The sequence below is a fragment of the Panthera leo genome, chromosome B4 (genome assembly GCF_018350215.1).
Source record: "Panthera leo isolate Ple1 chromosome B4, P.leo_Ple1_pat1.1, whole genome shotgun sequence".
Classification (NCBI taxonomy): Eukaryota; Metazoa; Chordata; class Mammalia; order Carnivora; family Felidae; genus Panthera; species Panthera leo.
In genome coordinates, this window is record NC_056685.1 from 130,810,579 (window position 1) to 130,837,812 (window position 27,234).

At 61.0% G+C, this 27,234-nt stretch overlaps 1 protein-coding gene across 5 annotated transcripts; it reads left to right on the forward strand.

Annotated features, from left to right (window-relative positions):
* Positions 1 to 1,737: 1,737 nt before the first annotated feature.
* GGA1 (golgi associated, gamma adaptin ear containing, ARF binding protein 1) lies at positions 1,738 to 21,150 on the forward strand. Of its 5 annotated transcripts, none has more exons than XM_042947749.1 (17): positions 1,738 to 2,090; positions 5,793 to 5,877; positions 7,081 to 7,156; positions 8,583 to 8,681; positions 9,748 to 9,871; positions 10,317 to 10,417; positions 11,102 to 11,182; positions 12,052 to 12,192; positions 12,270 to 12,351; positions 13,590 to 13,697; positions 14,437 to 14,589; positions 17,395 to 17,459; positions 17,912 to 18,078; positions 18,484 to 18,677; positions 19,558 to 19,727; positions 19,946 to 20,056; positions 20,150 to 21,150. In XM_042947749.1, exons 1-17 carry the CDS (start codon positions 2,048 to 2,050, stop codon positions 20,258 to 20,260), a joined length of 1,911 nt encoding a protein of 636 aa, XP_042803683.1. In that variant the 5' UTR covers positions 1,738 to 2,047; the 3' UTR covers positions 20,261 to 21,150. The 5 variants fall into 5 exon arrangements, with proteins under 5 accessions (XP_042803683.1, XP_042803685.1, XP_042803687.1 ...); XM_042947753.1 differs by lacking the exon at positions 1,738 to 2,090 and adding an exon at positions 2,165 to 2,340; XM_042947750.1 differs by lacking the exon at positions 1,738 to 2,090 and adding an exon at positions 2,745 to 3,283.
* The last annotated feature ends 6,084 nt before the right edge of the window (positions 21,151 to 27,234 follow it).

Here is a 27,234-nt window from a genome sequence, read left to right on the forward strand (position 1 = left end):
CACACACACACATACACTGAAAAAAAAAAAGAAAATATATAATAAAAAATATAATAGAAACATTCAGCAAGGAAAGTGGTTGGGTGGGGAGCATGTGTTGGGGGGTTCACTTGGCAGACACAATTTCTTTGAATTCTCACAAGCACGTTTCAGTGGAGAAGCCTGAGATCTAGAGAAGCTAGGTGATTTGTCCAAGGTCACGCAGTTTGAAAAGCAGTGAAGTCAGAATTTGAATCTAGGTCAAACCCATGGTATCTTTAAAAAGTGATTCCCGACAATGTATATGCCTCTGAATCGGTGCGGTAAATACAGTTGCCTTTTATTTCTGGGACAATTCTTTCAGTAATAAACAAACAGAAGAGATCTAAGTACACATTACGTTACAGCTTTTATTGAGGAATGCAATAAACACACATATCATTTTCCTGTATAATTTTAATGGCCTGCGGGAGAGAATTTTAGAAAAGCATCTCAGTCGGCTGAATGATGAGTTTAGGGAAAAAACTGACTCAGCACAAACCCCTCATCCCCCCCAGATGAGGTCACTGCAGTTGGGCAAGGTGACTCGAGGTCGTTCACCAAGGCGATCACCAAGCCGAACCGGCTACACCAGATTCCCCTGTCTTTGTCGCTTTAACAGTACGGGGCACTTGGTGGCTCCAGAGGGCGCTATAGACTGGTTCCCCAGAGGACCGCCAGGGGGCGATAGACTGCAACCGACCTAGGTGAGCCGGGGACCGACGCCCACTGGGAGTGACGTCATCTGGCGATCCCGGGCCGCGGATGCGAAAGTCAGATGAGGGAGATTTCTGATGAAGGGAGAAACGGCAAGAGAAAAGACACCGAGGCTAGGACGTCGGTCCATTCGGCCTTCCCTGATTTCGGATTCCCACTGTTGCCGCCTGGACAGCTCTAAAACAAAAGCCTGACTGTCGCCACCCATGACACACTGTTAAGGACATCAACATAGCTTACAGAAAAAAAAAATCTAAACACAGACCTGCATGATCTTGCCGCGGCCTAATTACAGGTCAACGTCCCCTGGAGCCCTATTGAAATACTTTCAGTTCTCTAAATTCATCACATTCTCTCTACCCTTTGAACCCTGAAACCTATGGTTCACTCCACCTGAAATACTGTTCGCACCAGGTTTACGGAGAACTACGTCTGTCTTTCAGCTACATGTCACCTCTGGGACATCTTCCCAGACAAGAGCCCCTCCCTCATCCCCTCTACCCCTCAACTTCAGTTTGGAGTCGGAGGCCCCTTCTGAGTTGCCACCACCGTATAGGCTTCCCCTATCACGCTGTAATGAATATCCGGCCTTGCCTTTCTCCTCCAGCGCCCGTCACAGAGCAAAGCAAACGTAGTGTTCATTAAACGATCGCAGAATCAAAGCAGAGATAGCACGGGGTTTAGGCTCTGCCATTCGTGTGACCTCACACTATCTGGCTCGTGGGTTTGTTGGGGGGGGGGGTAAATACACTAATGCATAAAAAGTGCTTAGAAAATGCCTGGAACATTGTAAGCACTCAACAAACTTTGACTTCTTTTCCCAGCGGCCAACGTCCGTCATTGCCCTTTTAAGGGACCCTCCCACTTTCCATATAAGCGGAAGTACGCAGTGAGGGTTCCGGAAGTGACCTTAGAGCCCCTCAGAAACATGGCCGCAGAGCATTCTTCCGGAAGCCGTCACGGGCATCTTCGTGACGCAGAACGAGTTAGAGCGTCCCGTGGGGTTACCATGGTGCAGCTCTCAGCCCCCATTCTCTCCGCTTCCTCTCCCGCCTGAGCGCCGGGAACGGGAAGGCGGGCGTCGGGTCCCGCCCGCGACGTAGACACCACGGGGGGGGGGGGAGGGGTTGGGAGAGCAGGTGACGCTCTAGGCGAGCTCGTACGAGTCTCTATGGTGCCGAGCGCTCCTGTGCGCCGCTCCCGCGAGTCCGGGCGGACGTTGCCCCTTTAATCGGCGGAGGGCGGTGCCGAGGAGGTCCCGCGAGAGCGGCGGGGGGCGGGGGGCGGTGCCGAGGCTGGGGGCCGGTGGCGGATGGAGCCCGCGATGGAGCCGGAGACTCTGGAGGCGCGAATCAGTGAGTGTCCGGGAGGGGCGCGGGCCGGACCGGAACCGGAACCGGGGGCACGAGGCGGGCCCCTTCCCGGCGGGGGCGGGGTACGCGGCGCCCCCTCCCCACGCTCCGCCTCCGGCCCAGGAGAGGCGGCGCCCCGAGCCGGTCCCTCCGACCCTGGGGCGAAGGAAGACCCCCGGCAGCTGCGTGGACCGTCGCTGGGAGCGGGCGCCGCCCACCTATCCGATCCTCGGGCCGGGACCCTCGGGGAGCAGTGAGCTGCGCCCGGCTCTGTCCGTAGAACCCCCAGGACGGAGACTGTAGTCCCCAAAGCCCCGAGGCCCACACTTCTCCCCTGAAGAGCGGGCCCTCCGAGCCATTCTCTTGGGCCCGGGAGGGAGCAAGCCAGCGGCCCCCAAGGCTGCAACTCAGACCCGGGCGGGAGGGCTCCTACTCTCCGCGGGCCCCAGATCGTCCACTCTGGCTCTGCGTGGCGTGATTCCCTCCTAGCCGTTCCTTGAGTCTGCAGCTCCTCTCAGATTTGCTCTCTTCCTCGCCCAGGAGGGGAGGACTCACTGGCCCATCTGATCCTCCAAGCTCTGGCCGTACAATGAGAAACCTTCAAACCCTATAGGCTGGACGGGGTCCCGTTTGAGACTCCAGAAGTAATATCAAGCTCTGTATCACTAGCCTCGGCCCAGCCGCTCAGATTCTGTACCTCCACCCAAGACTCTTCCCAGCTCTTGCTGACCTTCCTCCAGAGGCCCCTGAACCCCTTTCTCTGTGGCTTCTCAGGCGCGGGTTCCAATTACTCAGGCTTCTGAATCTCCATAACCACCTGACCTCCCTATCCCACACTGCTGATGGAGCTCCTCGGCTCTCACAGCTTTCCTACTGGACTCTCTCTCCCTAGGCTAGTGACCGCTCCCTCCCAAGTCTTTCCTCTCCTTGGGCTACGTCTCTGCCAGGGCCTCAGGGAGACCTCGGTCTACCTTCAGCTCAGCCCCTCGGCCCCCAGCACACCAGGGAGCTGCACAGGGTGGTTTGGGGTCATGGCCAGCCCTTTTTGAGCCAGTCTCGAGCAGAATTGAACTCTGAGGTTGGCCCCAGAACAACAACATTTCCAGGCGTGTTTCAGAGTCCCGTCTGGCCAGTGGAGGGGGAGGGCGTGGAGAGGAGGCACTCGGAGGCCATGGAGACTGTTCCAGAATGCCCAGGTGTCAGCAGCAACTTGGGAGGACGGGCAGGGCCCTGGCTGACAGATCTGACATATCTCAGGGCTTGAGGGTGATGCAGAATTGTCTCATGTTTAGCAAAGAACGGGATTTTCCGAGAGTCCAGAAAGAGTCCGATCTGAGAAACAGGAGCCAGGACCCCTGGGTTTGGCCGTAGGGCTGGACTCTAATAGACTGAGGCCAAGATTGTTTTCTCTTTTTCTTCCCCTTTCTGCACTAGCAAAATTGCAAGCTCTTCCCTTGCAGTGGTTGGAGGTAAAGAGTAGCTTCTGGTAGGTAAACGACGATATTGTCACCGCTGTGTAGAGACAGGGGACAGTCATGCTCTGTTGTGAAACACTTCCCCCTTGCCCTCCCTGGGTGTTCTCCCTTACTGCCTGCTGGGGATTTGGGGCTCAGGCCAGCGAGGTTGGTCAGCTCTCCTTGGACCCAGCGGCTCTTACTCGGAGCCAGATGCAAGGGAGAAAGCTGATGTCTCATGATGCCACCGCTTTTTCCTCACTGGCTTCTGACTCAGGACAGTTTCTAGAACTAGCTTCTCTGTCCTCACTCAGACTCATGTGTCTGCCATTTTTAAAAGACTTCCTGTTTTAGGGTCCCCCAGGCAGATGTCATTGAGAGGGCCAGCTCTAACCCCATTCTATCTTTCTAAATCCAGACTGGTGTTCCCCAGCCTCTGGCCATGTTGGGGGGGCCGGGAGACAGAGTAGACCGCCACACTTTCCCTTGGTGGGGGGGTGATGGTTATTCCTGGGTGGTCAACAGGGGCTTTCTTTCTCCGAGGGACTAGAGGGCTTTGCAAGGCTCCTGGAACAGAGGTTTCTATCCAGAGAGAAAATGCTTCATTCACATCTCTGCTCAGCTGTACCTCCTCTGAGAGCTCTCCCAGAGAGAGAAGCGCCCCCCCCCCCCAAAACACTTTCTATACCTTCTCCTTGCTTTGAGTTTCTTTATGGTACTTCCCAAGAGTATACAGCGTTATGTGTTTGTTTATCTGAGTAGTTGGTGTTTCTCTTGCTGGGCCGCCAGCTCCAGGAGGGCAGGGATTTTGCCTTGTTCACTCCTGTGGCCCCAGCACTCAAAATATTTATGAATAAATACGAAGTGAATAAATACTGCCAGGCTCCGGGATCCCAGAACTCGACCTCCCACCACAGCATAGGACCCAAGCGGGCAGGCACCACATGTTGGGTCCCAGCCTCCTTCTGGCCACAGATCCTTCTCCGTCCCACCTCCTAGGCTGTGTTTCCACCACACCCCCTGCTCAGTATCAGGCTTGAGGCAGAACAGGCCAGATAGGGTGAAGCTTAGAGACTGACTCCGGGGAGGTAGGTGGTGAAGATCCAGCTCTCACCTTGCATAAAGTATTTTGTCATCTAAATCGGTCCACCTTTCGCTCCAGCTTTACAGATGGGGAAACAGAGGTTCAGGGAAGTTACGTGACCTACTTGATTGTTTTTTAACCGGCATTGGGTGTCAGGGAGGCGACTGGGCTTGTGTGTCGCCCCCTCCTGTCGAGCTGTTTGCCCTTTCCCAGCCACTACCCACCCCTGGACTCAGACTCCCCCACAACCTGTGCCGGCGGCCGCTGAGCCCTCCTTCCTTCATTTGTTTGCCAAGGGGAAATGGGCGTGTGCACAAGAGGCTGGGATGCGGTGCGACAGCAGGCTTGGGCCCACGATGAAGGTCAGAGCTGGGGGACAAAGAAGAGAGAGCTGATCCAGCAGGGCCGCCCTGGGCAGGAGCCAGGGTTAGGGAAGACTTCTTGGAGGAGGTGATACCTGAGCCGCACTCCTTCCAAGGTCCTTCACGCTCTGCCCTGTGCTCAGTGATCCGCATCTCTCCTCCTCACACACGGCCCCGTGCTGTTCCGAGGCATGCCATCCCCCCAGCCTGGTTAGCTCCCGCTTGAGTGTTGCCTCTTCCGGGCAGCCTCCCTGGCCCCGAGCCCAACCAAGTCCCCTGCAAGTGGCTCCTTTGCCTCCCTCTGTCACGCTGTATTGCGAACCTAGCTTCCCTTGGCTCACTTCCCAGCCACATGGCTCCTTGAGAGCGAAACTGTGGCTTCACCGCCCCCCCCCCCCCCTCCGCCCCAACCTCTGGATCTGAGTGTAAATTCCCTGAGAATTGTGGGAATACTTTTCAGGAGCAGAACTAGAGGAGGTGCGGTCAGGTAGGCAGACAGATGTGCAGCTGCAGAGGCGGGGGCACTAGGGAGTAGGGGAACAGCCCCTGAGCACCATCTCTAAAAGTGGGGCTATTCAGGGAGAGGCTGCAAGGAAAAGCCCGTGGACGGGAGCTCATCTGTCCGTTGACGCCGCTGAAACATCATCACTCAGGTCTTGAAGCTATCGGAGCAGGAGGTCAAGGGGACTCTTTTTGCCTGTTCGGTCATCCCCTCTATTCCCTATTGACCAACTGTCTTGCCAGAGGAGGAAGTGGGAGAGGCAGGGACGCCTCCCCCAGGCCACGACGGTCCTCTCTCCTACAGACAGAGCCACAAACCCCCTGAACAAGGAGCTGAATTGGGCCAGCATCAACGGCTTCTGCGAACAGCTCAACGAGGACTTTGAGGGGTAGGTGGCCTCCTCTTTTGCTCACCTACGCAACAGAATCCACCCCTGCTGCGCCCACGCCAGACCCTGGCCCCTGGGCAGAGACCTCAGTGGGTCCAGACTCCGCTTCCGTTCCTGATGTGCTCACAAATTAACGATGGTAGTGGCCCTTCTGTACCACCTGTGGGCCACCCGCTAACCGAACCCATTTTACAGGTGAAGAAGCTGAGGCCCAGGGGACTCGGGTTCCCCACAAAGAAAACGGTAGTCCTGGGCTTAAGCCCACACCTCCCTGAGCCCCGGCCAAAGCTTTGTTGGGACGTGCTCCCCAGCTGGGAGGAAGCCAGTAGGCCCTTTGCTCCAGGAAGAACGAGAACCGCCTGCGTTAGAATTACTTGTCAAGAACGCCCCTTTGGGGGCTGTGCGCAGACGGGGACTAGACTGGCAGGGGGCTTGGGGTAGGTTTGCTGGCAGGCTCCCCAGGTGGTGAAGTTTGAGGAGCGCGGCTTTCCCTCCACCGCACCGCCACCAGTGCGGGCGCTCCGCTCCGGGAGGCCACGCATACGGTGCGACACGTGTGATCCAGAGTGCAGCCGCCCCGGTGCGAATCCCGCTCCTCCGTTGGCTGGGTCAGCTGGGCGAGCCTCCGTGCCTTCTCCTGTCACGTGGGGGCGATAGTCCGGCCCGCTTTGGAGGGCCGGAATGAAGGTCGGGCACGAAAATGCACGTGAGGCACCTCGTACGTCATAAGCACTCCGTGTTAGTTGTCGCCGTCACCGGTGACAGGCCTTTTACGATCCAGCAGACGATGTCACCACCTTCACCGCGAAGGTGCTCTGATTTCTCCCGGCAGAACGTCCTGTGCCCCCTCAAATTCCCAGGGAGCCGTGTCCGCCCTTCCTTCATGGCACATTGTCATGTTGTGCTCCCAGACGGGACCCTTGAGAAGGCCGTGGTCCCCTCTCCCGCTCACAGTTCTCGGTAACGCCAGGAGAGGGACTGAGCTCGTACCTTTTGAGGGTCCCTGGCCCCTACTCCCTGTCTGCCCCTGCCCTGTCCTGCTACAGCCTCCAGGCCTCTCCAGTCGGAGAAGGAGCAGGGCCTTTGCAACTACCCCACCGAAGCCACCAAGGGCTGTGCTCCCAGCAGGGGGGGTGTGGCCGCCCTCCCCTGGGTTGCCTCGGGCTCCAGCCGTTTGGGCTTTGTGCTGTTCCTCTCGCCCAGGCCCCCGCTTGCCACCCGGCTGTTGGCTCACAAGATCCAGTCACCGCAGGAGTGGGAAGCGATCCAGGCGCTGACGGTGAGAAGGGGAGAAAGGGTGTGCCGGCTGTCCCCAGACCACGTGGGTGGCCCCCCAGGGAGGCCAAGACTGAGGTTTTTGGTTTGTTTGGTTTTTTTTGTTTTTTTTTTTTAGAGAGTGCTTGAGCAGGGGAGGGGGGGAGAGTGCGGAGAGAGGGAGAGAATCTTAAGCACTCCACGCGGAGCGTGGAGCCCGACACAGGGCTCGGTCCCACAACCCTGGGATCATGACCTGAGCTGAAATCAAGAATTGGACACCCTTGACTGAGCCAGCCAGGCGCCCCCACATCAGGCTCTTCTGTAGAGCCCAAGGGAAGGGTGCCCAAATGGCCTAGATTGGGGGTCTGGGCTGGCCCCTAGGGGCTCACAGCCTCCCACCCCAGCCCTGCACAGTTAGGCCTTGCGTGGGGAAGAAGCTCCTTAGGATCATCTGGCCCACGGGTTGCCTGCTCCAGCTCTGTGTCAGATCTCTGGGAGGCCAGTTAACCTACTGAATGAGGCCCCCCCCCCCCCCCAGGCCTGCTGAATCTGAGTTCCTTTGGCATCCGCACCCAGGAATCTGCATGCCTATAAAGCTCCCCAGGTGCCTTGTAGAGTTAACTCAGCCCATCACTGGTCTCCAGACCCAGGACAGTGCCGTCCTCCCCAAAGGCGGTTCAAGGGCTGACGCTGGACTCAGGCCAGAGTTTTTGAAGCTAGGTCAGCAGAGGGGTGGGGGGGGGGGGGTGGGGAGGGTGCGCTGTCTGTGGCCCCCAGGCACGGGCCACATAGCAGCTCACCATAAAGCAAGGCCGACCTCAGAGGGTAAACGTTTTTCTGTTAGTAGTTATGTATTTGTTTTAACAAGATAGGGTTGTTGTTTTTGTTTTTTGTTTTCTCGACTATGGGCTAGTCCTACGATTCCACGAATACGTACTGTAAGGCAAGGTAAATGGTGCCTGTTGAAGTTTAGAAAACTACCAAAGGGGCACCTGGGTGGCTCAGTCATTCGGGCGGCTGACTTGGCTCAGGTCATGATCTCACGGTCCGTGAGTTCTAGCCCCGCGTCGGGCTCTGTACTGACAGCTCAGAGCCTGGAGCCTTCTTCGGGTTCTGTGTCTCCCTCTCTCTCTAGCCCTCCCCCATTTGCGCTCTGTCTCCCTCTGTCTTTCAAAAAATGAATAAATGTTAAAAAACAAATTTTTTTTTTAACTACCAAAGAAAAATAATAAGAAAATCATTCACAAGTGGTGCTCAGGTGTGGCCAGGCTGTGGAGGGGCCCCCTCGATGATGCTGTCACCGGCCCTCGAGGGCACCCGCCCCGCCTCGTGTCCTCAGGAGTCATTCTCGCCCTCCGAATGCCCATCCCTGGGCTTCCATGCCCTGGTCGAGGTATGGGAGGGGGGCTGCCTCCTCTGACCCTCCCTGGGGTTCCCCCCCCACCCAGGTGCTGGAAACGTGCATGAAGAGCTGCGGCAAGAGGTTCCACGATGAGGTGGGCAAGTTCCGCTTCCTCAACGAGCTCATCAAGGTCGTGTCTCCCAAGGTGGGTGCTCCCAGCCTGAGCTCAGGCCTGCGCCATCAGTGGGGGCGCGTTGAGGAAGGAGGACCCCCTGTGGGAGGCAACTGACTGCCCTCATCCTGGGGGCTCCCGCTAGGGTTCCCACTTCTGCTCAGTTGGAACTCTGCCTGGCATAAACACAGACCCTTGAGTCCAGGACAGCGGGGTGTCCAGAAGGAGGGCTCCCAGGCCACCCGGTGGCTGGTGGCTCTGGAGCCACTCTTGGGGCCACTCAGGCTTAGTGAGGAATGACCGTAGGACATAACGCGCAGCTGCTGGGCCAGCTTCCCCAGCACGGCCACTCTGCCTGTGACCTCTCCCCACCTGGGTCTCCACTGGAGGGTCTCCCTGTCCCCACCCCTCAAGTGTGGCCTCCTTGAGGCCTTGGATGCTGAGGACCCAAATCTGAGTGGCGGAGCCTGCTGATGGCCTTGGCCGTTCGGGGCGGGGCGTGCTCCCTTAGGGCACGCGCGTATTTGATGCCCCTTGGGTGAGATCCCACCCCCTACGCCCTTCCTCCGTCACACCCCTCTCCTGACCAGAGCAGCTGAGTGTCCCAGCTGGTCCCCCATTCTCTTCCCAGGAGGCGACTAGTGTGAGATCCAGTTCCCTCAGCCTAGTTTGCTGCTGAGAGAGACTGTGCGTGGGACCCAGGGCTGAGCTCGGTTCCACACCTGCCCCTTCCCTGGCCAGCCCCAAGCCAGGTGGCTCCTTCCTGAGGTCACAGAGTTAAGCCATAGCGGACTGGCCGGAGGCAGGCGCTGGGCTCTGCGCCTTACCTGTGTCAGCCCTGCGTCCTTACCGTGATGCCACCGCCGTCATCCCCACCTGACAGGTGGGGAAACAGACGCTCAGGGCTGGCCCGGCTAGTGCGCGGCAGAGCTAGGAGGTGAGCTCAGTCCGCCAGGCTGGTTGGGTGGGACGGAAGGGCCCCGCAGGCCGAGGCTCCCAAGGGGGTCCTGGGGAGGCAGCCAGGTGGCGGCTGGGGTTGGGGCGACAGGGAGTGGGGCCGGACGACGGCAAAGGCCTGCCCTCCCCTCGGTCTCTGAAGTACCTGGGCTCTCGGACGTCAGAGAAAGTAAAGAACAAGATCTTGGAGCTCCTTTACAGCTGGACGGTCGGCCTGCCCGAAGAGGTGAAGATTGCAGAGGCCTACCAGATGCTGAAGAAGCAGGGTGAGGCACCAGAGGGGGGGCTGTGACCAGCGCCCCCTTCCCTCCTACGCGAGCTGGGGCTCCGGCAGCTTCTGGCAGCAAGGTCGTGGCTCTGCCCTTTAACTTCTCAAGAACATAGAGCTATGGGGCCTTTTTATGGCTCTGTCTGAAGCTAGGTTGGGTGGAGAGAAGGTGAGTGTGGGTCAAACTTCCCCTCAGAGAGTGGCCCCCATGGAGTGGCCTCAAAATGTGGGTGTCTAAATGCCACCACACAGTTTGACATTGTAGTTCAGGAGCCGATCGTGGCCCACTGGAGTCCAGAGCCAGCATGCAGGAGAGACTGTCCTCCACCCTCCATTCTACCCTGGCCACCCCCACCCCCGCTCCCCCCCCCCCCCCACCCAGTTCCATTCCACACTCTGGCCCTGGGCACGGTTGACGGCCTTCCCACCACCGTCTACTCCAGGGATCGTGAAGTCAGACCCCAAGCTTCCAGATGATGCTGCCTTTCCCCTTCCTCCTCCACGACCCAAGAATGTGATCTTTGAAGATGAGGAGAAGTCTAAGGTGAGCTTCCAGGGAGGGGGAGATGAGGACCCTCAGGCCCACTTGGCCATGAATTCCAGGCCCGGCCATGAATTCCAGGCCCTTCCCTGAAGCAGGCCTGTGCTGAGCACAGTCATGCAGCGGGTGACAGGCACGGTTTATCCAGCACTTCTGTGTGCTGAGTACCTCCCGTCCAGTGTCCTTGCATTTAATAAACACAAGAGCGTGCCTGGTGTCCCTGGGATTGGTCTGAGGGCATTTTATAGGCTGGGCAGGAGTTTGTGTATTTTTGTCTTTGACCCTTTCAATGATAATTTTATTAACTTTGTGTTAAAGAAATCATGTGCTCACGGGCAAGAAATTAAACAGCCCAGAGGAGGTAAGATAAAAAGTAAAAGCTCCTATCCACTTAGTCCCAACCCCCAGAGGGCTCGTGCCGTTGAGTTTCTGGCACATCCTTTGAGAAAGATTCCCTCACGATGGTACTCCCACATCTGGTGCCATCCATCAAGAACTTGTTTGGGGAGCGCTCGCGTGCAATGCCTCAGTTGTCCTGACGGCCACCCCATCAGGTGTCGGTGGAGGCTCACTGTTTCATGGAGAGCTTAATAAGTGCTTTATGTCCCTCGGCCAGGAAGTGGGGAACCGGCACATGACCCCAGGCCCGGTACTGGGGTCACTGTCATGCCCCCCGTGTCCCTGCAGATGCTGGCCCGCTTGCTGAAGAGCTCCCACCCCGAGGACCTCCGAGCAGCCAACAAACTCATCAAGGAGATGGTTCAGGAGGTGATCGCCAAGCCCATGGTGCAGGGAGGAGGCAGAGTGGGGACTGGAGCGGGGCCGCCGAGGCGGGGTTGTGTGTACGCCTACGGGGAACCCTGCGGCGACCCAGCCAGAGGGCTGTCACAGCCAAGAAAGAGCTGACGGATTGGGGGACCCCAGGGGACAGAGCCAGGACCGGTGTAGGGGGGAGAATGTCCCAGCAGCTGAGCTGACCTGCTCAGGTTGGGCTTCTGCGAGGCTGACTGCCTCTTCTGTGATAAGGAAATAGAAATCAGGCCTTGCTAAGTGAAACGTATGCATATGCGCTTACTTATCGTAAAGAGGGAACGCTGCGCACTTAATATCCAAGCAAGTATGCGTATGTCGTGGGTACGGGCTGAAACTTTTTTATTTGATGAGGGTAGGCCATCAAAGCTTCAGCCTAGAGACCTACAGGGAGGAAGTCCTAGGTGGTGTTCTGAAGGGCAAGCTGCGTGTCCTCATAGCACAGGGAAAGTCAAGGGTGGCCCCTTTCGAGGAGGGTGATTGTGTCCAATGGCACAGCGCAAGCCCACCTCTCGTCCCGCGAGGGAGGGGCGTGCATGGTAAGCCCAGGGGCCCGGGACGCTGGGGTCACTGGAGATGGTGTCTGAGGGCCCCGGAGATTCTGACAGGCCCGTGCAGAGGCCTGGGACCTGAGGGCGTCGGCAGGAGGAGAGGACGTGAGCGCAGGGTCGGCAGAGGGCTTCTTGGACTGGAATGCCCTGGCCTGGGCACGAGCGCCTCGTGGCAGGGTCTGATCTCACACCGAGCCAGGAGACTCTGGAGTGCTGTAGGCAGTGCCTGGCTGAGAGCAGGCATGACCTGGGCTTTCTGGGGTGATGCCTCCCTAGGACCAGAAGCGGATGGAGAAGATCTCAAAGCGGGTGAGTGCCATCGAGGAGGTGAACAACAACGTGAAGCTACTGACGGAGATGGTGATGAGCCACAGCCAGGGCGGCGCCTCTGCCCGCAGCAGTGAGGACCTCATGAAGGTACCCTGCCTCTGCCACCCGGCCCCCACCCTCTCCGGGTCCCCGCCGGCCCGACCCACCCGCCCTCCTGTCCCCAGGAGCTGTACCAGCGCTGTGAGCGGATGCGGCCCACGCTCTTCCGACTGGCGAGTGACACAGAAGACAATGATGAGGCCCTAGGTGAGCGCTGGGCGGTCAGCCCTGTCCCTCCGACCCCTCCCCCGCTCCCTTCCCAGGACTTGCTAACTATCTGCAGTTGGCAGGACCCACCACCAGGGGGCCCCCCTCCTCCAGCCCCGACCTTGGGTTTCTCCACCTCGAGGAAGCGGAGAGCAGGGGCTGATATGGTCATAAGATCCTGCGGGCCAAGCCTCTACTCAAGCCCACGAGCTGAACAAGCTGAAAGGGGAAGAATTGTCCCCATTTCACAGCTGGGGCTCTGGGAGGGAAGGGACTTGCCCAGATCACAGAGCATAACAGTGGCTGAGCCAGGGTGGACCAGGAACTCTCTCCGGATACTGCCTCCCTCCCTGCTAAGGGCTGGACACTGAGGGCAAATCCCACAGGCCTCAACGGTTCCAGCGCGGGGCCCCATGACTCTGTCACAGCCACATATCGGGTTGTCATCCTTATTCTCTGCTACCACGTCAGCCAGTCTCTGGGGCAGCAGTCTGGGAACCATATTAGCCCTTGATTCGGTGGGAGTTCACTGAGTGCCTCCCAGGTGCCAGGCACCTGGTCCTTGCCCAGGCGACTTATTGCCCAGACTCCTCTACGCCTTGGCCCCTAAAGGGATAACATTGGTAAGGGCCTAGTTTGTGCCAGGCACTGTTGAAGGCCCTGGGGGCACGGCAGTGATTAAAATCAACAAACGCCAGGGGCGTCTGGCTGGCTCAGTCAGTAGAGCATGCAACTCTTGGTCTCGGGGTTGTAAGTTCGAGCCCTGCGGTGGGTGTAGAGATTGCTTAAAAATAAAATCTTTTAAACAAAAATCGGCAAAAACCATATTCTCCATGGAGCTTGTAGCCTAACGAGAGGAGAGAGGCAGTGGGCAGTGACCATTTGTCAGATGGTGGTCAGTGACGTGGAGAACAGCCGGCAGGGAGGGGACTGGGGAGTGGGGGTGAGGAAAGGCCTCCAAAGACCCCAAGGCAGGGAAGGAACGAAGCCACGCAGAGATGCGAGGGGCGTCCGCACGGCAGAGCCAGTGTGGAGGCTGAGGCCAGAGCATGCCGCCGTGTTCGGGGTGGTGGGGACGGTGGATGAGGACGGGCGGTAGAGGGTCTGAGTGAGTCGAGCAGACGGGACGCCCCCAGCCCCAGCCCCTCGCCAGCGCTGCGGTAGACGCAGGGACCTCCTCTCCCCCCAGAGGCCCCCGTGTTCCCTCAGCCTAGTGTCTCCCCTCCTGCCCCTTCCAGCTGAGATCCTGCAGGCCAACGACAACCTCACCCAGGTCATCAACCTGTACAAGCAGCTGGTGAGGGGCGAGGAGGTCAATGGTGACGCCGCAGCGGGCTCCATTCCGGGTGAGGAGACAGCCGGGGGGGGGGGGGGGGGGGAGGGGGGCGCCAGGCGGGAGTGGCACAGAGCCCAGGGCGGAGCACTGGCTCCAGAGCTGGGGGCTGGGAGTGCCAGGGTGACCCTGGCCCCTTAAGATGAGGAAGGCCCCCGGGGACAGAGCTTGGGGGGAGTCTCTGCCAGGGCTGCAGCTGTGGGGGGAGGAAGTGAACATGGGGCAGAGGGGGAGGGAGGCAGGGTTTGGCAAGGACGAGTAGAAGAAGGAAGGCCTTTCTTTCACTTGATAAATCTGGCACCTGTTGTGCGGGGCTGGATGGCACCCTCCGTGCTTAGTTTCCTTACCGCGAGGTGTGAGGGAGGGGTTGACACCTAAACGTGGCAGGCTCGGCCCCAGTAAGGGTAAAACGACAGCCCTGGGGACGCACAGAAAGGGTTCGAACGGGCCCAGTTGGGGAGCAGTGGGGGTGGACGCTACCACGGAAGCAGCCGCGTGTAAGTGAGGCTTCAAAGGATGGGAGGCAGTTCGCCAAGTGGAGAGAAGGAGCGAATAGGTTCTGGACAGAAGGAACTCCCTGTGCTAGAGAAAGGGCCTGGTGGCAGATTTCGGGGGCAGGGCAGCCTGGCCAAGGAGGGGGAAAGAAGCAGGAGGGCTGTGAGCGGTGGGGGGGGAGGGGGGGGCAGCAGGCTGGCCTCCAAGAGCCTGAGCGTCCTCCACGCAGGACGGGCCTGACTCTCCTTTCCTCCCAGGGAGCACCTCGGCCCTGCTGGACCTCTCAGGCCTGGATCTCCCTCCCGCGGGCACCACCTACCCAGTCATGCCCACCCGCCCCGGTGACCCGGCCAGCCCCGAGCAGCCTAGCACCTCCGTTTCCCTGCTTGACGATGAGCTCATGTCTCTGGGTGAGGAGGGGGCCGGGCCCAGAGGAGGGCGGGCTGGCCGCAGGCGGCGGGGGAAGCGGGGGGATGCTCGCAGCATGTGAGGCAGCCTGGATCCCACGAGTCCCGTGGAGGGTGGTGTGGGCGTTAGGCCCATTTCACAGCCCAGGAGGCTGAGGCTCAGGGAAGTTAAGGAGTTGGCACGAGGTCTTCCAGTCAGAGGGTGAGACCGGCCAGCCTCTAAACCGACCTCTGCCAAGCCCGCCACACCTCGGCTCTGGTGGCCTGAGGGAAAGCCGGCGAGATGTCTCCGCGGCAGGTTAGAGCCTAGAATTGGGAGCCGCCCGGCAGACGGTTTCCCCCACCCCCCTACTTGAGAGGGAGAGGGGCAAAGAGGGAGAGGCCAGGCCCCATAGCTCCAGAAGCTCCAGGGAAGCCGGTGCCAGAGCACCAGGCGCCCCGCGCCTCCAGCCGGTCCCGGACTACAGGTTCCAGAGCCACAGGGAACCAGGCGCACGCCTGGGGAGGACGCAGGGGGCACCCAGCCAGCCAGGCAGTTCTCAGGATTCCAGCTTCCGGCACAGCCCCCTCTGAGAGCTTGAAGCGGGAGGACGCGGTGACAGCCTCTTCACAAGGGCCCTGAAGTTACTTAAAAAAAAAAAAAAAAAAAGAGAGGTTGAGGTCTGTCAAAAGAATCTCAAAAGTTACGTTGGGGAACTGACTTGGAAACCAGGAGTCAGACCGTGAGCCAGTTCTGAGGTAAAAACCAGACCCGACGGACCAGAAGCGTCGGTGCGCCCGCATGCCGCATGCCGGGCGAGTGGCTTCCCTCACCCCTGCTGCCGCACCGTCTGATCGCAGACCACCCTCCTCCCACCACGGACGGGAGTGGGCGCCACCAGCGTCCCCGCTTTCCAGACGCGAAAGGACGGCTCCCAAGGCTTTAGGAAGGCTAGGTGACGTGCCCAAAGGGGGGCACGCGAGTCAGGACGAAGCGCTCGGATTCTGACGCCTTCCTCTGAGCCTCTTTGCTGCTCTGACTCCGCTCGGCGGCCAGGAAAGGGACATAAGGACCGGGAGTGCATCGTGAGGGATGAGGGGACGGCAGAGCAGGACGAGCTCCCCTCTGGGCCCCGCGGCTGGCGCCCTCTCCAAGGGGGTCTGCCCACAGCGTGTCCGTGGGCCCTCGTACGCATCCCATCCACCTGCCCCCTTTCCGTTCTGAGCTGGGGGTGCCTCAGGGAGAGGGAGGCCTGACCTGTTTTACAGAGAGGGAAGGATGGTCCAGTGACAGAGCGCACACGGGCTCATCTTCCCCAGCAGAGCCGGGACCGGGCGGCAGCTGCCCGACTGGGCCCGGCCCCCAGCGAGCAGCTGCCGCAAAGCCACCTTCTCACGAGAAGCAAGGTGTGCTTCGTACTTCCTGTCCCCAAGTTGCTTCAGCGGAGCCCTGAGCCTCCAGCATCCGTTGGTTTCTACTCAAAGGGAAAGGAAATGTGGGAACAGGAACCAGAAGGGCCAGGGCAGCACCCGCCCAGCCTGGGGGAATAGAGGAAGCCCTGGGACCACAGGGTCGGGGAGGGGGGCTCGTCCTAACCGGCTCTTTGTGGCAGGAAGGGCGAAGGGTGGGGGCGGGGCAGGCAGCGGGGACTTCCCGTCCGCCACTGTTGAGGCACTTCATCACATCGGCCTCCTTTACTAGTCACGACGGTCCCCTCAAGTCTTACAGATGAGGCCCAGGCAGGTGGGCACCCTCCCGAGGTCACACGGCCAAGCGGCAGAGCTGTGTTCAGACTCCAGCAGCGAGGCCACGTTCTGTCCGGGGCCGGATGCTGCCACTTGCCAGCTGTGTGGCCTTGGGCAGGTTACTCACCGGCCTCAGTGTCCGCTTTGTCAGCCCCGAAAGAGGGATGACAGCCCCACGCGCACTCGTCAGGATTGTTTGAGGATCGAGTGAGCCCCGCGTCTGAGGTGCCCGACGCTTCCGGGCGTGTGACAACAGTCACCGCTCGGTTGTCCCTGCTCTCGGAGAGGTGTGCCCAGAGGAAGAGGCCCGGCAATCAGAGCCTCCGGTGCCTTGCCGGTGCCTCTCAGCTCTTCAGGCTACACCTCACCGATTCGGGATTCGCTAGCAACGGGCTAACTTGTCTTCTGTAGGTAAAGCCTGTGGCGAACTTGGCCCAGGGTGTGCTTCGGGTCAGACCGGGTGGGTGACCCCCTGCCCTCTTCGAGTCGGCAGGCTAATGAGCGGAGCCATCCAGAGGGCCCACGGCTGTCCTTGGCACCAGCCGGCCAGCCCTGTCGGCACGGCCAGGGCAGATGGGGTCTTTAGAGCCTGCCCCCCGTTCAGCCCTGCACCCGTGTCCCTGGGGAAGCGGCAGCCCAGCCCAGCCTGGCTGCTCGGAGTCTGGGGCGCCGCCTGCCCCCTGGCGCTCGGAGGCCGTGGCCGCGTGGGGGCAGAATGCCGACCCCTGCCCGTGGACCCTCCCCCGGCGTCTCCCACTCCGTCCTCCCTTCCCACCATCCCTGGGCTCTGGGAGCCAGCTGACCGCGAAGACAAAAGTCCCGATGTCCGTAGTTGAGGTGGCTTCGGAGTGCAGGAGTGGAAGCATAAGTGGGCGTGGGGAATGGGCCTTCAGGATCTTTGGTTCCTGCTTCTGCTCTGCTGCCGGTTCCCTCTGAAAGTGGGTTTTCTCGTCTGAGCTAAGCCTCTTGGGGCGATACAGGGGGGAGGGCGGGAGCCAGGGACCCCAGGCCAGCACGCAGCCCCCCAGCTCCCTTGCTTCGGAAGACCTCTAGCTCCTTTACCTCTGTCTTGCTTCCCTTCAGGCCTAAGCGATCCCACACCCCCTTCGGGCCCAGGCTTGGATGGTGCTGGATGGAATAGCTTCCAGGTAGGAGGGCCAGGAACCAGCACAACCCATCCTGAGGTAGGGTGGCTGGGACAGGCAGCCTGCAGCGGGCAGTGCAGAAAGAGGGCCCTGGGGCGGGGGTCCCCGGGGCTGAGGCTCCTGTCCTGACCTGGGGGGCCCCGGGCAGGCATTCTCTCCTCAGCTCCACACTCTCTCCTTGCGAGTCAGCGTTGAGATGAGGTGAGGTTCCCGTTCCTTTTCTCCTGGTGGTGACTTTAAGGTCCCTGGAACGTGCTGGTTTCTAGAGTAGACCCCCCCAGACCAGGCCGGCCCATGAGACGGGCGCAGGCCAGCAGGAGTGTCGTCCTCTTCCCGGCTGCTGCTTCCCCAGATGTCACCCGCAGGGAGGGGCAGGGGCCTCAGGGCAGCACCAGGCGACCCCGACCCCTCTTCGGCACCGCCCTACCCAGCTGCGTGCTTTGTGTGCCCAACAGTCGTCTGATGGCGCAGAACCCCCCGCCCCGCCTCGGGTTCCCAGCGCGGACAGCCAGCCCCCGGCACCGATGTCTCTGCCGGCGAGCAGCGGTCTGGACGACCTGGACCTCCTGGGGAAGACCCTCCTGCAGCAGTCCCTGCCCCCGGAGTCCCAACAAGTGCGGTGGTGAGGGCACAGCCTGGCTGGGGTGGGGTGGGAGTGTCCCCCGCCCCCAAAAGCATCTGCTTCCGGGCTCTCCCAGGCCCCGCGGCCAGAGGCCCGGTGCCCGCGTGCTCCCGTGAGCAGCCGTGGCTAACGGACCACCGCGTGCCAAGCGCTGCACTGGTCTTGAGGGAGGCAGCGGTGCCCGAGGCAGGTGCAGGGCCCATCCCGTGGAGCACAGAGCTGCGTCCCACCGGGCAGGGGCGGGGGACAGGAGCTGCCTGTTCCCAGGTGAGGAGACCAAGGCCAGAGAGACAGGGAGGCCTCTGAGCCGGCCACCGGGGACAGCCGGGAAGCCCGGCCTCTCCTGTGCCCCCGATCTCTCGGCCCCCAAAGATTCACCCCCCCAATGCCACGTCCCCCAACAAGGGAGAAGCAGCAGCCAGCCCCCCGGCTCACACTCCGGGACCTACAGAATAAAAGCAACTGCAGCTCAACCAGCTCCAGTGCCGCCGGCCTCCTCCACGCGGCGTCCCCCGAGCCCCCTGGGCCTCCGCAGCAGCCCACGACGACCGAGCTGTCGCTGGCCAACATCACTGTGCCCCTGGAGTCCATCAAACCCAGTGAGTGGGCCGGGGGTGCGAGCGGGTCGAGGCTGGGCCGGGTCAGCACGCCGCCCAGCAGCACCCCCACCCCCCACCCCCGTTGTCCCGTTGGGAGCGCGTGCCACTGCGTGACGCAGGGAGGAGCTCTGGGCAAGACCCTTGTCCTTCGCGGGCCCCCTGCTTCATCCTTCCCAGAGCGAGGGCAGCGTGCTCTGCACAGTCCAGGCCTCCACAGGCAAGAGGACTCCTCACGCTGGCTGCCGGGTGCTCCCTCCCCAAGAAGGCAGGACCAGGACATAGAGGTCCCGGGTCTCTCCAAGGTCACGAAACCGAGCCAGGATAAGGATGTAGGTCCAAGTCTGAGCTTCTGCTGCCCAGGGGCAGCTGGGGACCACTCACAGCCCAGGTCAGACAGATGAAGACTGGCCGGTCGTCTCGGCCTTGTCCGTCTTGTAGGTGCACCTTGACCAAGGGCATCACCCCTTCAGTGTCCCCAAGAAGTGGCCGATGGTGCCCCTCTCTTACCAGTAGGGAAGGCCCCGAACACCGGAGTGACTGTGCTAGAGTCACACGGTGAGAGCTTGACTCCAGCTCACCCATAGGCCTGCACTCCAGCACTCCAGGGCCATAGTCCCACGGCCCTGGGGGATCCCCCGCCGTCACTCAGCCCGGGGCGTGCGTGTCTTGCCTCCACCGACACGGTAGAAGTTCGCCCGCCCCGTCTAGGTGCCGGTCTGTACCCGTGGCCCCACTGCTTCCGGGGTAAAGGCGAGGACCTGAGTTTGTGGATTCGAGTGCCTGCTGGGAGCCGGCTGGACGTGCTTGGGCTTGGGCCTGGCACCCCCCCCCCCCCCCCCCCCCCCCCCCACCCATCGCCCTGTCCCCTTTCCCCTGCCAGGCAGCATCTTGCCAGTGACGGTGTATGACCAGCATGGCTTCCGGGTCCTCTTCCACTTTGCCCGCGACCCGCTGCCCGGACGCTCGGACGTGCTGGTGGTGGTGGTGTCCATGCTGAGCACCGCCCCCCAGCCCATTCGCAACATCGTTTTCCAGTCGGCTGTCCCCAAGGTGACAGGAGCGTGCCTCCTTCCTCTCAAGGCAGGGTGACCCGGGCTGGACAGGGAGCCAGCCGGTGGGGGGCAGGGGGTAGGGGATGGAAGGGAACCCAAGGACAGAGCCCCTGGCCCCCTAGAGGAGCTGGCAGGTAGACTGGGCCTGGTCCCTCAGAGGGTGGGGACAAGAAGCCGGGGGCTCAGCTGGGCCCTGTCCCGCCCTGCTGTCCGCAGGTCATGAGAGTAAAGTTGCAGCCGCCCTCAGGCACGGAGCTGCCGGCGTTTAACCCCATCGTCCACCCCTCGGCTATCACCCAGGTCCTGCTTCTCGCCAACCCCCAGAAGGTGAGGGGCCCGGCTGTGACGACGCGCCGCTGTGGGGGTGGGGGCGGCCCCTTCTCTCGCTCTGACCCTCTGCGTTCACTGTCTCTGCCCCAGGAGAAGGTTCGCCTCCGCTACAAGCTTCTCTTCACCATGGGCGACCAGACCTACAACGAGATGGGGGATGTGGACCAGTTCCCCCCACCTGAGACCTGGGGAAGCCTCTAGAACAGGGAGGGGCGGGGGAGAGGAGGGGGGAACAGGACTGGCCGCTGTCTAGCCTGCGGGGGAAGGCTGTGGTGGCCTAGGACACCCTATGTTCCCACTGCGACATCCCCTGGGCCTGGTGCTTCTCCCCTCACCCCTGCGGCCCTCTCCTTACTCGTCTCCTCCCCTGCGCAGATGGACCCAGCCGAAGACTGGGCCTGGGTTTGCACTGCTGGGGACCTTGGCCACAGGGGAGAGCCTAGAGCAGGGAACGGCTGTCTGGCCCTGGAAGGACTTGGGGTCATGGGGGAGAAGCATGGCTGTCGGGCAGGGGCCAGGACCTCAGGCCCAGCCCTGACCCCAGCCTGGGGTGGGGTCATCCCCACCCGTCTCTTATGCCTTATGGGAAGGCCCAGCCATAACTTGGGGGCCATGCTGGAGCGGGAACCAGCTCAGGCCTCCTCCGTAGGAACCGGGTGACTGGCGGGGGGGTGACGCCTGCACCCCCAGCTCTTTGCACTCTCTGCTGTGTGGTTTGACTCTCTTTGCTTTTCTTTCTCAGTGGCCCTGTGGTCACCATCTCAGGGGGCCCGGTTGGGGGAGCCCCACCCGTCCCCCACTCCTCGTGGGGCTTTCGCTCCACCCGCCCACCCCCTTGGCCATCAGGCTTCTTGCGGGGCTGTGGGGGCTGTGATTGCTGGCCCTCCGAAGGTCACGCCAGAGCCGGGTGGCCCCAGCTGGAGGCTCAGGGCCACTGGGGTTCCCGGTGCGTCCCCTTCAGTCCCTGGCCTCTGCCGGGGCCTCCTGTGGGCAGCTCACCTCTGCCCGTCCGTCTGTCTGTGGACAGAGTGGGGTCCGCGTGTGAGTGAGAGCGGGAGTATTTATGGAAATAAAACGTCCTTTTTCCTGGACCAGCTGCTCTCCTGGCCCTTCTGAGGTGGAGGCCGATGGGGGGCCAGGAGTGGGAGGTCCCTGGGGCCGCCCTGTAGACCTCTCCGGCTCTGTCTGTGGCGATCAAGCCGGGGTTCCTGTCCTCACCACCCCCGAGCCCTTCACCGGAAGAGGTGGTGCTGAGTCACCAGAGAGCCGTCCCAGCTGGAAGTGAGCGGCTCAGACCCGCCAGGGGCTCCAGCTGCCGCAGACGCTGGCTGGGAGGCCCCCGGTTGCTCACAACTTCCTCCTGCCGCTTCTCGGCCCTCCGCGCACAACCGTGGCGCAGCACCGCCCCGGAGGGCCTTGCCTCGGCTTCCCCAGAGACTGCTCCCAGGAAGCAGGGTGCTAATTGCAGCTGGTTTCTAGAGAGGCCCCGGGGATGCTGCGCTGGGCCCCCCGCCAACCCCAGCTGCAGCACACTTACCCCTGGTGTGAGCGGGGTTTAGGCCCCGGTCCAGGCGCAGGGGGGAATGGCGTGGCCACCGCGGAGCAGAGCAAGGGGGAGTTAGCCCCGGGGATTGCGTGATGTGGAGCCGGCCCCACGTGCTGCTCTGCAGGAGAGGGTTCCCGTTTCGAAAAGTCTGGGCAAGGCTGCCTGCCGTTTGTCCTCCCTAGCAGATGATGGGAAGGCCTGCATTTAACAAGCCGCTTTCACTTTGCCCAACCTTGTCCTTCCCGGGCTGAACCTCTTGCCCATGGATACCATCGGGACGCGCCGGAGAACAGCCCGGGCGCTTTTTTCCGTGGAGCAAATGAGGCATGTTTCTCTGTGCCAGGCCTCACTGGATGCACAGGGTGAGAGCTTCCCATCGGCGCAGATCCCTATGGAGTGTCCCCCCCCCCCCCCCCGACCCGACACACGCACACACACACAAACACAGCCCTCCTGCAGCAAGGCTTCCAGACGCCCTGACCCCTCCGCGCCCCCCCACCCCCCCCCCCAAGCCACAGGGCCTGGTTCCTGATCCTTCCCCACCAGGCCAGACTCTGCGCGGACAATTGTGAGGTCCCTGAACGACAGCGTCTAGTAGGAAGGTTCTTCTAAATGAAACAAAACTTTACTCCCTGTAATGCCGCCCCATCCCAGGGGCACCGTCCGAAGTACCACCTCTTACCAGCTGTGGAAGGGCTGCTGGTTGGGGTGGGAATGTGTGCAGCTTCGAGCTGGGAGTCTGGGCCTGCTCTCAGCGGGGTCCCTGGCTTGCTGTGTGATTTTTGAGCAAGGTGCTTCCATTTCTGGCCTTTGGGTTCCTTTTTTTTTTTTTTTTTTTACAATTTTTTAGATTTATTTCTTTTTCAAGAGAGAGAGTGCAAGCTGGGAAGGGTCAGAGAGAGAGAGGGAGAGAGAATCCCAAGCAGGCTCCGTGCTGTCAGCACAGAGCCCGATGTGGGGCTCGAACCCATGAACCCTGAGATCGTGCCCTGAGCCGAAACCAAGAGCCAGACGCTCAAACTGCTGGGCCACCCAGGCGCCCCCTTTAGGTTCCTTTTTGATAGCGGGGAGGGGCCCAGTGAGCTACAAGCCCCCGCTGAGGCCTTCTGGAGCATCCTTGAGCAAAGGGGTTCCCCAAGCTCTTGGCCTGGAGTGACCCAAATGCTCCAGGGACAGGGATACCCCTTTCCATCTTCCCTTTTTCCTGGTCTACCCGTCCAACTGTCGGCCATCCCACAGGTGCCGCTGAGCAGCCCCGTGACAGGCTTGGCCCTGCGGTCCGCTCACAGGCTGGCATGGAACCTACGAGCCGGGAGCTCAGCATGTCAGGGCAGAGCGATGGGAGGGAGGTGGGGCTGAGGTGCCACAGGAGCCCCGCATCTGTCTAGAGGGCTGGGGGTGGGGTCTAATCATGGGAGGCGGCCCTCAGCCTCCAGTCCCTGGAGGAGTCATCCCCCAGCTTGGGAGTCATCCCCCAGCTTGTGGGTGGATCCCACCAGAGGTCCGGAGCACTGCCCAGGAGACCCAGAGCCTCTGGGGTGCTTGGGCTGGACGGGGGTGAACAGGGGAGGAGTGTTCTGTCTCTCGAAGGGTCACCCCCACCCCCATCTCGGGAGCAGTGGGACTTCCCAGACCTCGAAGCCACACTTCCACTTCTATTCATGCGGCTGGACACAGCAACTCGTTTGGGTTTCTTTTTTGGCAACCGCAGCGCACTGCTTAAGTTTGTGGCAGCCACAAGAAGCCCGTCTCTGCTGCCATCCGGCGCTCCCTGCCCCCAGTGTCCGCACAGGCGGAGAGCACGGGGGCCAGCCTGGGGCCCGGCCTGGCACAGACCTGCCGCAGGCACCCTCTCCCGCCGTCCTCAGAACGGCCTGTAGCGATGGGAAACTGAGACCCGAAGGCACACGTTAGGGCCCCTGAGTCCAACCCGCAGTCCTGGGAGGGGCCGCTCTGTCTCCCAAGCCCTCCCCAGCCCTCCGTTGGACCGCTGTTCCCTGCAGTCAGGGTTAAGGGCACAGGCTCTCCGGGGCTGCCAGGATCGTGAAGTCCCCCGGCCCCACCCCCGGGTTTCCTTCTGGCAAAGTCGTTCCGGCTCGAGAAGGCAGGGGGGTTTTCAGAGCCCCCGAGATCATACCACACGCCTAGCTGCTCTGGGCAGAAGCCTCCACTCGGAGCCCAGCACAGATATGACCACAGACGAGCAACCTGTCAGAGTGTCTGAAATGCGGCCCCACGGCTGACCCATGCTAGCACGGCCTCGGCGCTCGGCGCCCAGCCCCCGGCCTCCCTGCGCAGCCGACACTTCCTAGACCGTCCCAGGCTTGCGCAGTCTGTACAGAGGCCCCTGGGCCCCCGGAGCAGCCCCAGGGACGAAGGAGGGGGCAGGGGCCGGAGTTTCTGGAGTCTCCAAGCAGTGCCATCTGCCAGGAGAGCACACAGGGGCTTTGGAGCCTGTCAGATCTGCTTTCCAACTTGGCCTCTACCGCTTAACCAGCTTGGGACCCGGGGCCAGGGGCTCTGGTCTCCTCACCTGTGAAATGGGGACGAGGATACCGACCCCACCCCACCGGAGGATGTGCTGGACCACACGACAATAGGAGCTACTGTCCCCAAGAAGGCAGGACACACGGCGGGGGGTGGGGGTGGGGCACTTAGGCGGAAATGGGGGCAAGGGTCTTTTCATTCCAGACTTCGCAGGCTGAACAAGAGGAAGCAGGGCCGGTGATAAGCATTTCGCACGTGAACCCATCCAGCCCTCACAACAACCTGTCAGGTACCCGCTCTCGTTCTTACTTCACCAAGGACACGGAGGCTCAGGTCAACCACCTCGTCCACGGTCACCCAACTAGCGAGAGACTGAGCCCAGCTGGCCGGCTTCGTCCACACACACTCAAGCTCTGTTCTAGCCGTCTCTGGGGAGGAAATAAGTGTCCATTGATACGATGCCTCCACTTGCCATTCAAGCCAGCCCTGTCTCTTGAGCTCCTGTGACCATGGCACATTGCCAGGCCATACAGGATTCGGCACGAGCGGAGGAGACCCAGCCAAGTCAACAAGCCCTCGGCGATGCAGCGTGCAAAGGTCTCGTGACCAGAGAAGGGGCTGGCCGGTGACCTCCGAAGCCCCCACGTGTGCATTTGCAGTTCTAAAACTACAATCTCGACCTTCACTGATGACACTGCGGGGTCCAAAAGTCTCTGATGACCACATCCTTCGGAGGGGCGGCCTATGATCCAACCTTTGGGGCGTCCGACCCTTTAGGATTCGACATCCAAGTGTGCTCGAGCTTAAGTATACCCTAAAATGTACCCCTCACCCGGCCAACAGGCACAGCAGCCCCACCCAGACGAGACAGAGAAGAGGGTCAGACTGGAGGGGAGCCTGGTGCCCGGTGGGGAGGCCCAGGCCTCCGCTGGGCGGATCATATGGCCCCGGTTGTTTCCAGCTGCTGCTGCTATAGCCCCACATGTCCTGACCCCTCTGCAGGCCTGAGCTGGGGCTCAGGCCTGGGCAAGCCTAGGGGGGGAAAAGGGAGAAGCCAGACCTTGCCCTCGGGGACCTTCAGAACAGCTGGGGAAGTGGACAAGCCCAGACCCAGTGTGTTCCAGGCTGGAGGCAGGGCTGAAACAGGGCGGGGACACCATACAGCCCAGAGGTTTCCCAGATGGTAAAACTGTGGTACCTGGCGGCAGGCTGCTGGCTTAGGAGGTTTCAGTTTCCTATTTGTGCACCCATTAGGTTGTGCCCACTGCACAGATGGGGGAAACGGAGCCACCACGGTGTTCCGGGATCCGGTCGGTGAGGAAGGGGGACGGACAGGCCAGGACTAGAAGCCAGGCATTGCAAACCCAAGCCCTACATTTTTTTTTTTTAATATTTTTTTTAACGTGTATTTATTTTTGAGACAGAGAGAGACAGAGCGTGAACAGGGGAGGGTCAGAGAGAGAGGGAGACACAGAATCCGAAACAGGCTCCAGGCTCTGAGCTGTCAGCACAGAGCCCAACGCGGGGCTCGAACTCACGGACCGGGAGATCATGACCCGAGCCGAAGTCAGCCGCCGCCCAACCGACTGAGCCACCCAGGCGCCACCCCCCCCCCCCCCCCCCCCAGCCCTACATTTTAAGCAGCCACGTCTACACTGGACTCTGATTTCTCCCTCCATCGAGGCATTCCTCAAGCCTGCCCTTTCGCTAGAATCCCCACCAGCGGTCTTCCAGTGGAGAACGGGGAGGTGGGCTAGGGAACCTTGTCCGGGATCTCCTTGGGCCAGCTTGAGCCCTGGGCTCGCAGTTGGGGGGCTCTGACTCCAGAAGCAGCAGCTGGAGGGTCGTTCTCTTCTCGGCCCCTCCCCCACCCACAGCGGGCCTGTCTGGCTCTCCCTTTAGGGACTGGAGGAGCAGCAGCCAGCGTCCAGTGAGTCCTCCCTGTGTGCCAGGCCTCATCCTCGTCCTCGTGAAGTACCCAGTCTGGCCACGCACACGCACACACGGTAGGGGCTCAAGTAATCCTCAAACTAAGTTAAAACTCGCAACAAAGCAAAGTGCAATGGGCGGGGCCGGACTCTACCTGATGCCCCGCCCTCTGCCCCCAGCCCTGGGGCCCCTGATGCTGGAGAGGGTGGGGGTTCAGAGTAAGGAGAACCTACCGTTGCCCAAAGTCTCTCATGTTGTATTCACTAACAGTTATGGAGCACTTTTAAAAAAAAAAAAAAAAAAATTTTTTTAACGTTTATTTATTTTGGAGACAGAGAGAGACAGAGCATGAACTAGGGTCAGAGAGAGAGGGAGACACAGAATCCAAAACAGGCTCTAGGCTCTGAGCTGTCAGCACAGAGCCCGACGCGGGGCCCGAACTCCCGGACCACGAGATCATGACCTGAGCCGAAGTCAGCCGCTTAACCGACTGAGCCACCCAGGCGCCCCTGGAGCACTTTGTTATGGAGCAACTTTGTTTTGGGTGGAGGGCCAAAGAAATCACTCCTACTGAGTCTGGGGGATCAGAGCAGCACCCACATCACTGCCTTCGGAGAGGAAGGGCAAGGACTGGAGAAGTTTGCTGGAAGAAGGGACTTTACCGATGGAGGGAGCAGGGTGTCAGGGAGCTCCTCTGGAGGGTGGGGCACCCCCCCTTAAAGGGGCAGCGGGAATAGGCAGGGTTATCTTGTCCACTCCTCGGGATGGGCAGGGCCAGGACAGCTGGCCCATCAGGCCAATAAAGACGGCAAGTCCAGAGTTCCCGGGACTTGTCCAAGGGCACAAAGCAGCAAGGTGGCCCCAGGAAGCCAAAGTCCCCAGCCAGTCTCCAGTCGGGAAGCAGGCAGGGGTAACCTTTAGCTCAAGGTAGCCAGGGAATCCTTGGGAGAGGGAACCCCGGGGCAGCATCCTTGGGCCGGCCCAGATGGGCCAGTACAGGTTGGAGAGGCCTGTCCTTGGCCTCTGCCTCCTAAGCGTGGAACTCTCTTTCTCCTTTAAAAGGGGTGCGAAAGTGGGCTCCTGGGTGGCTCAGTTGGCGGAGCGCTGGACTCTTGATTTCGGCTCAGGTCGTGATCTCGGGGTTTGTGGCATCGAGCCCCTGCTTCAGGCTCTGCGCCATCAGCCATCTCTCTCTTCCTCTCTCTCTCTCTCT

Bases quoted from the DNA above. Each gene is read 5' to 3' on its own strand.
- GGA1 (XM_042947749.1), top strand. From the start codon at position 2,048: ATGGAGCCCGCGATGGAGCCGGAGACTCTGGAGGCGCGAATCA. The intron at 10,418-11,101 runs GTGAGCTTCCAG...GTGTCCCTGCAG, and splicing joins AAGATGAGGAGAAGTCTAAG to ATGCTGGCCCGCTTGCTGAA. The intron at 12,352-13,589 runs GTGAGCGCTGGG...TGCCCCTTCCAG, and splicing joins AGACAATGATGAGGCCCTAG to CTGAGATCCTGCAGGCCAAC.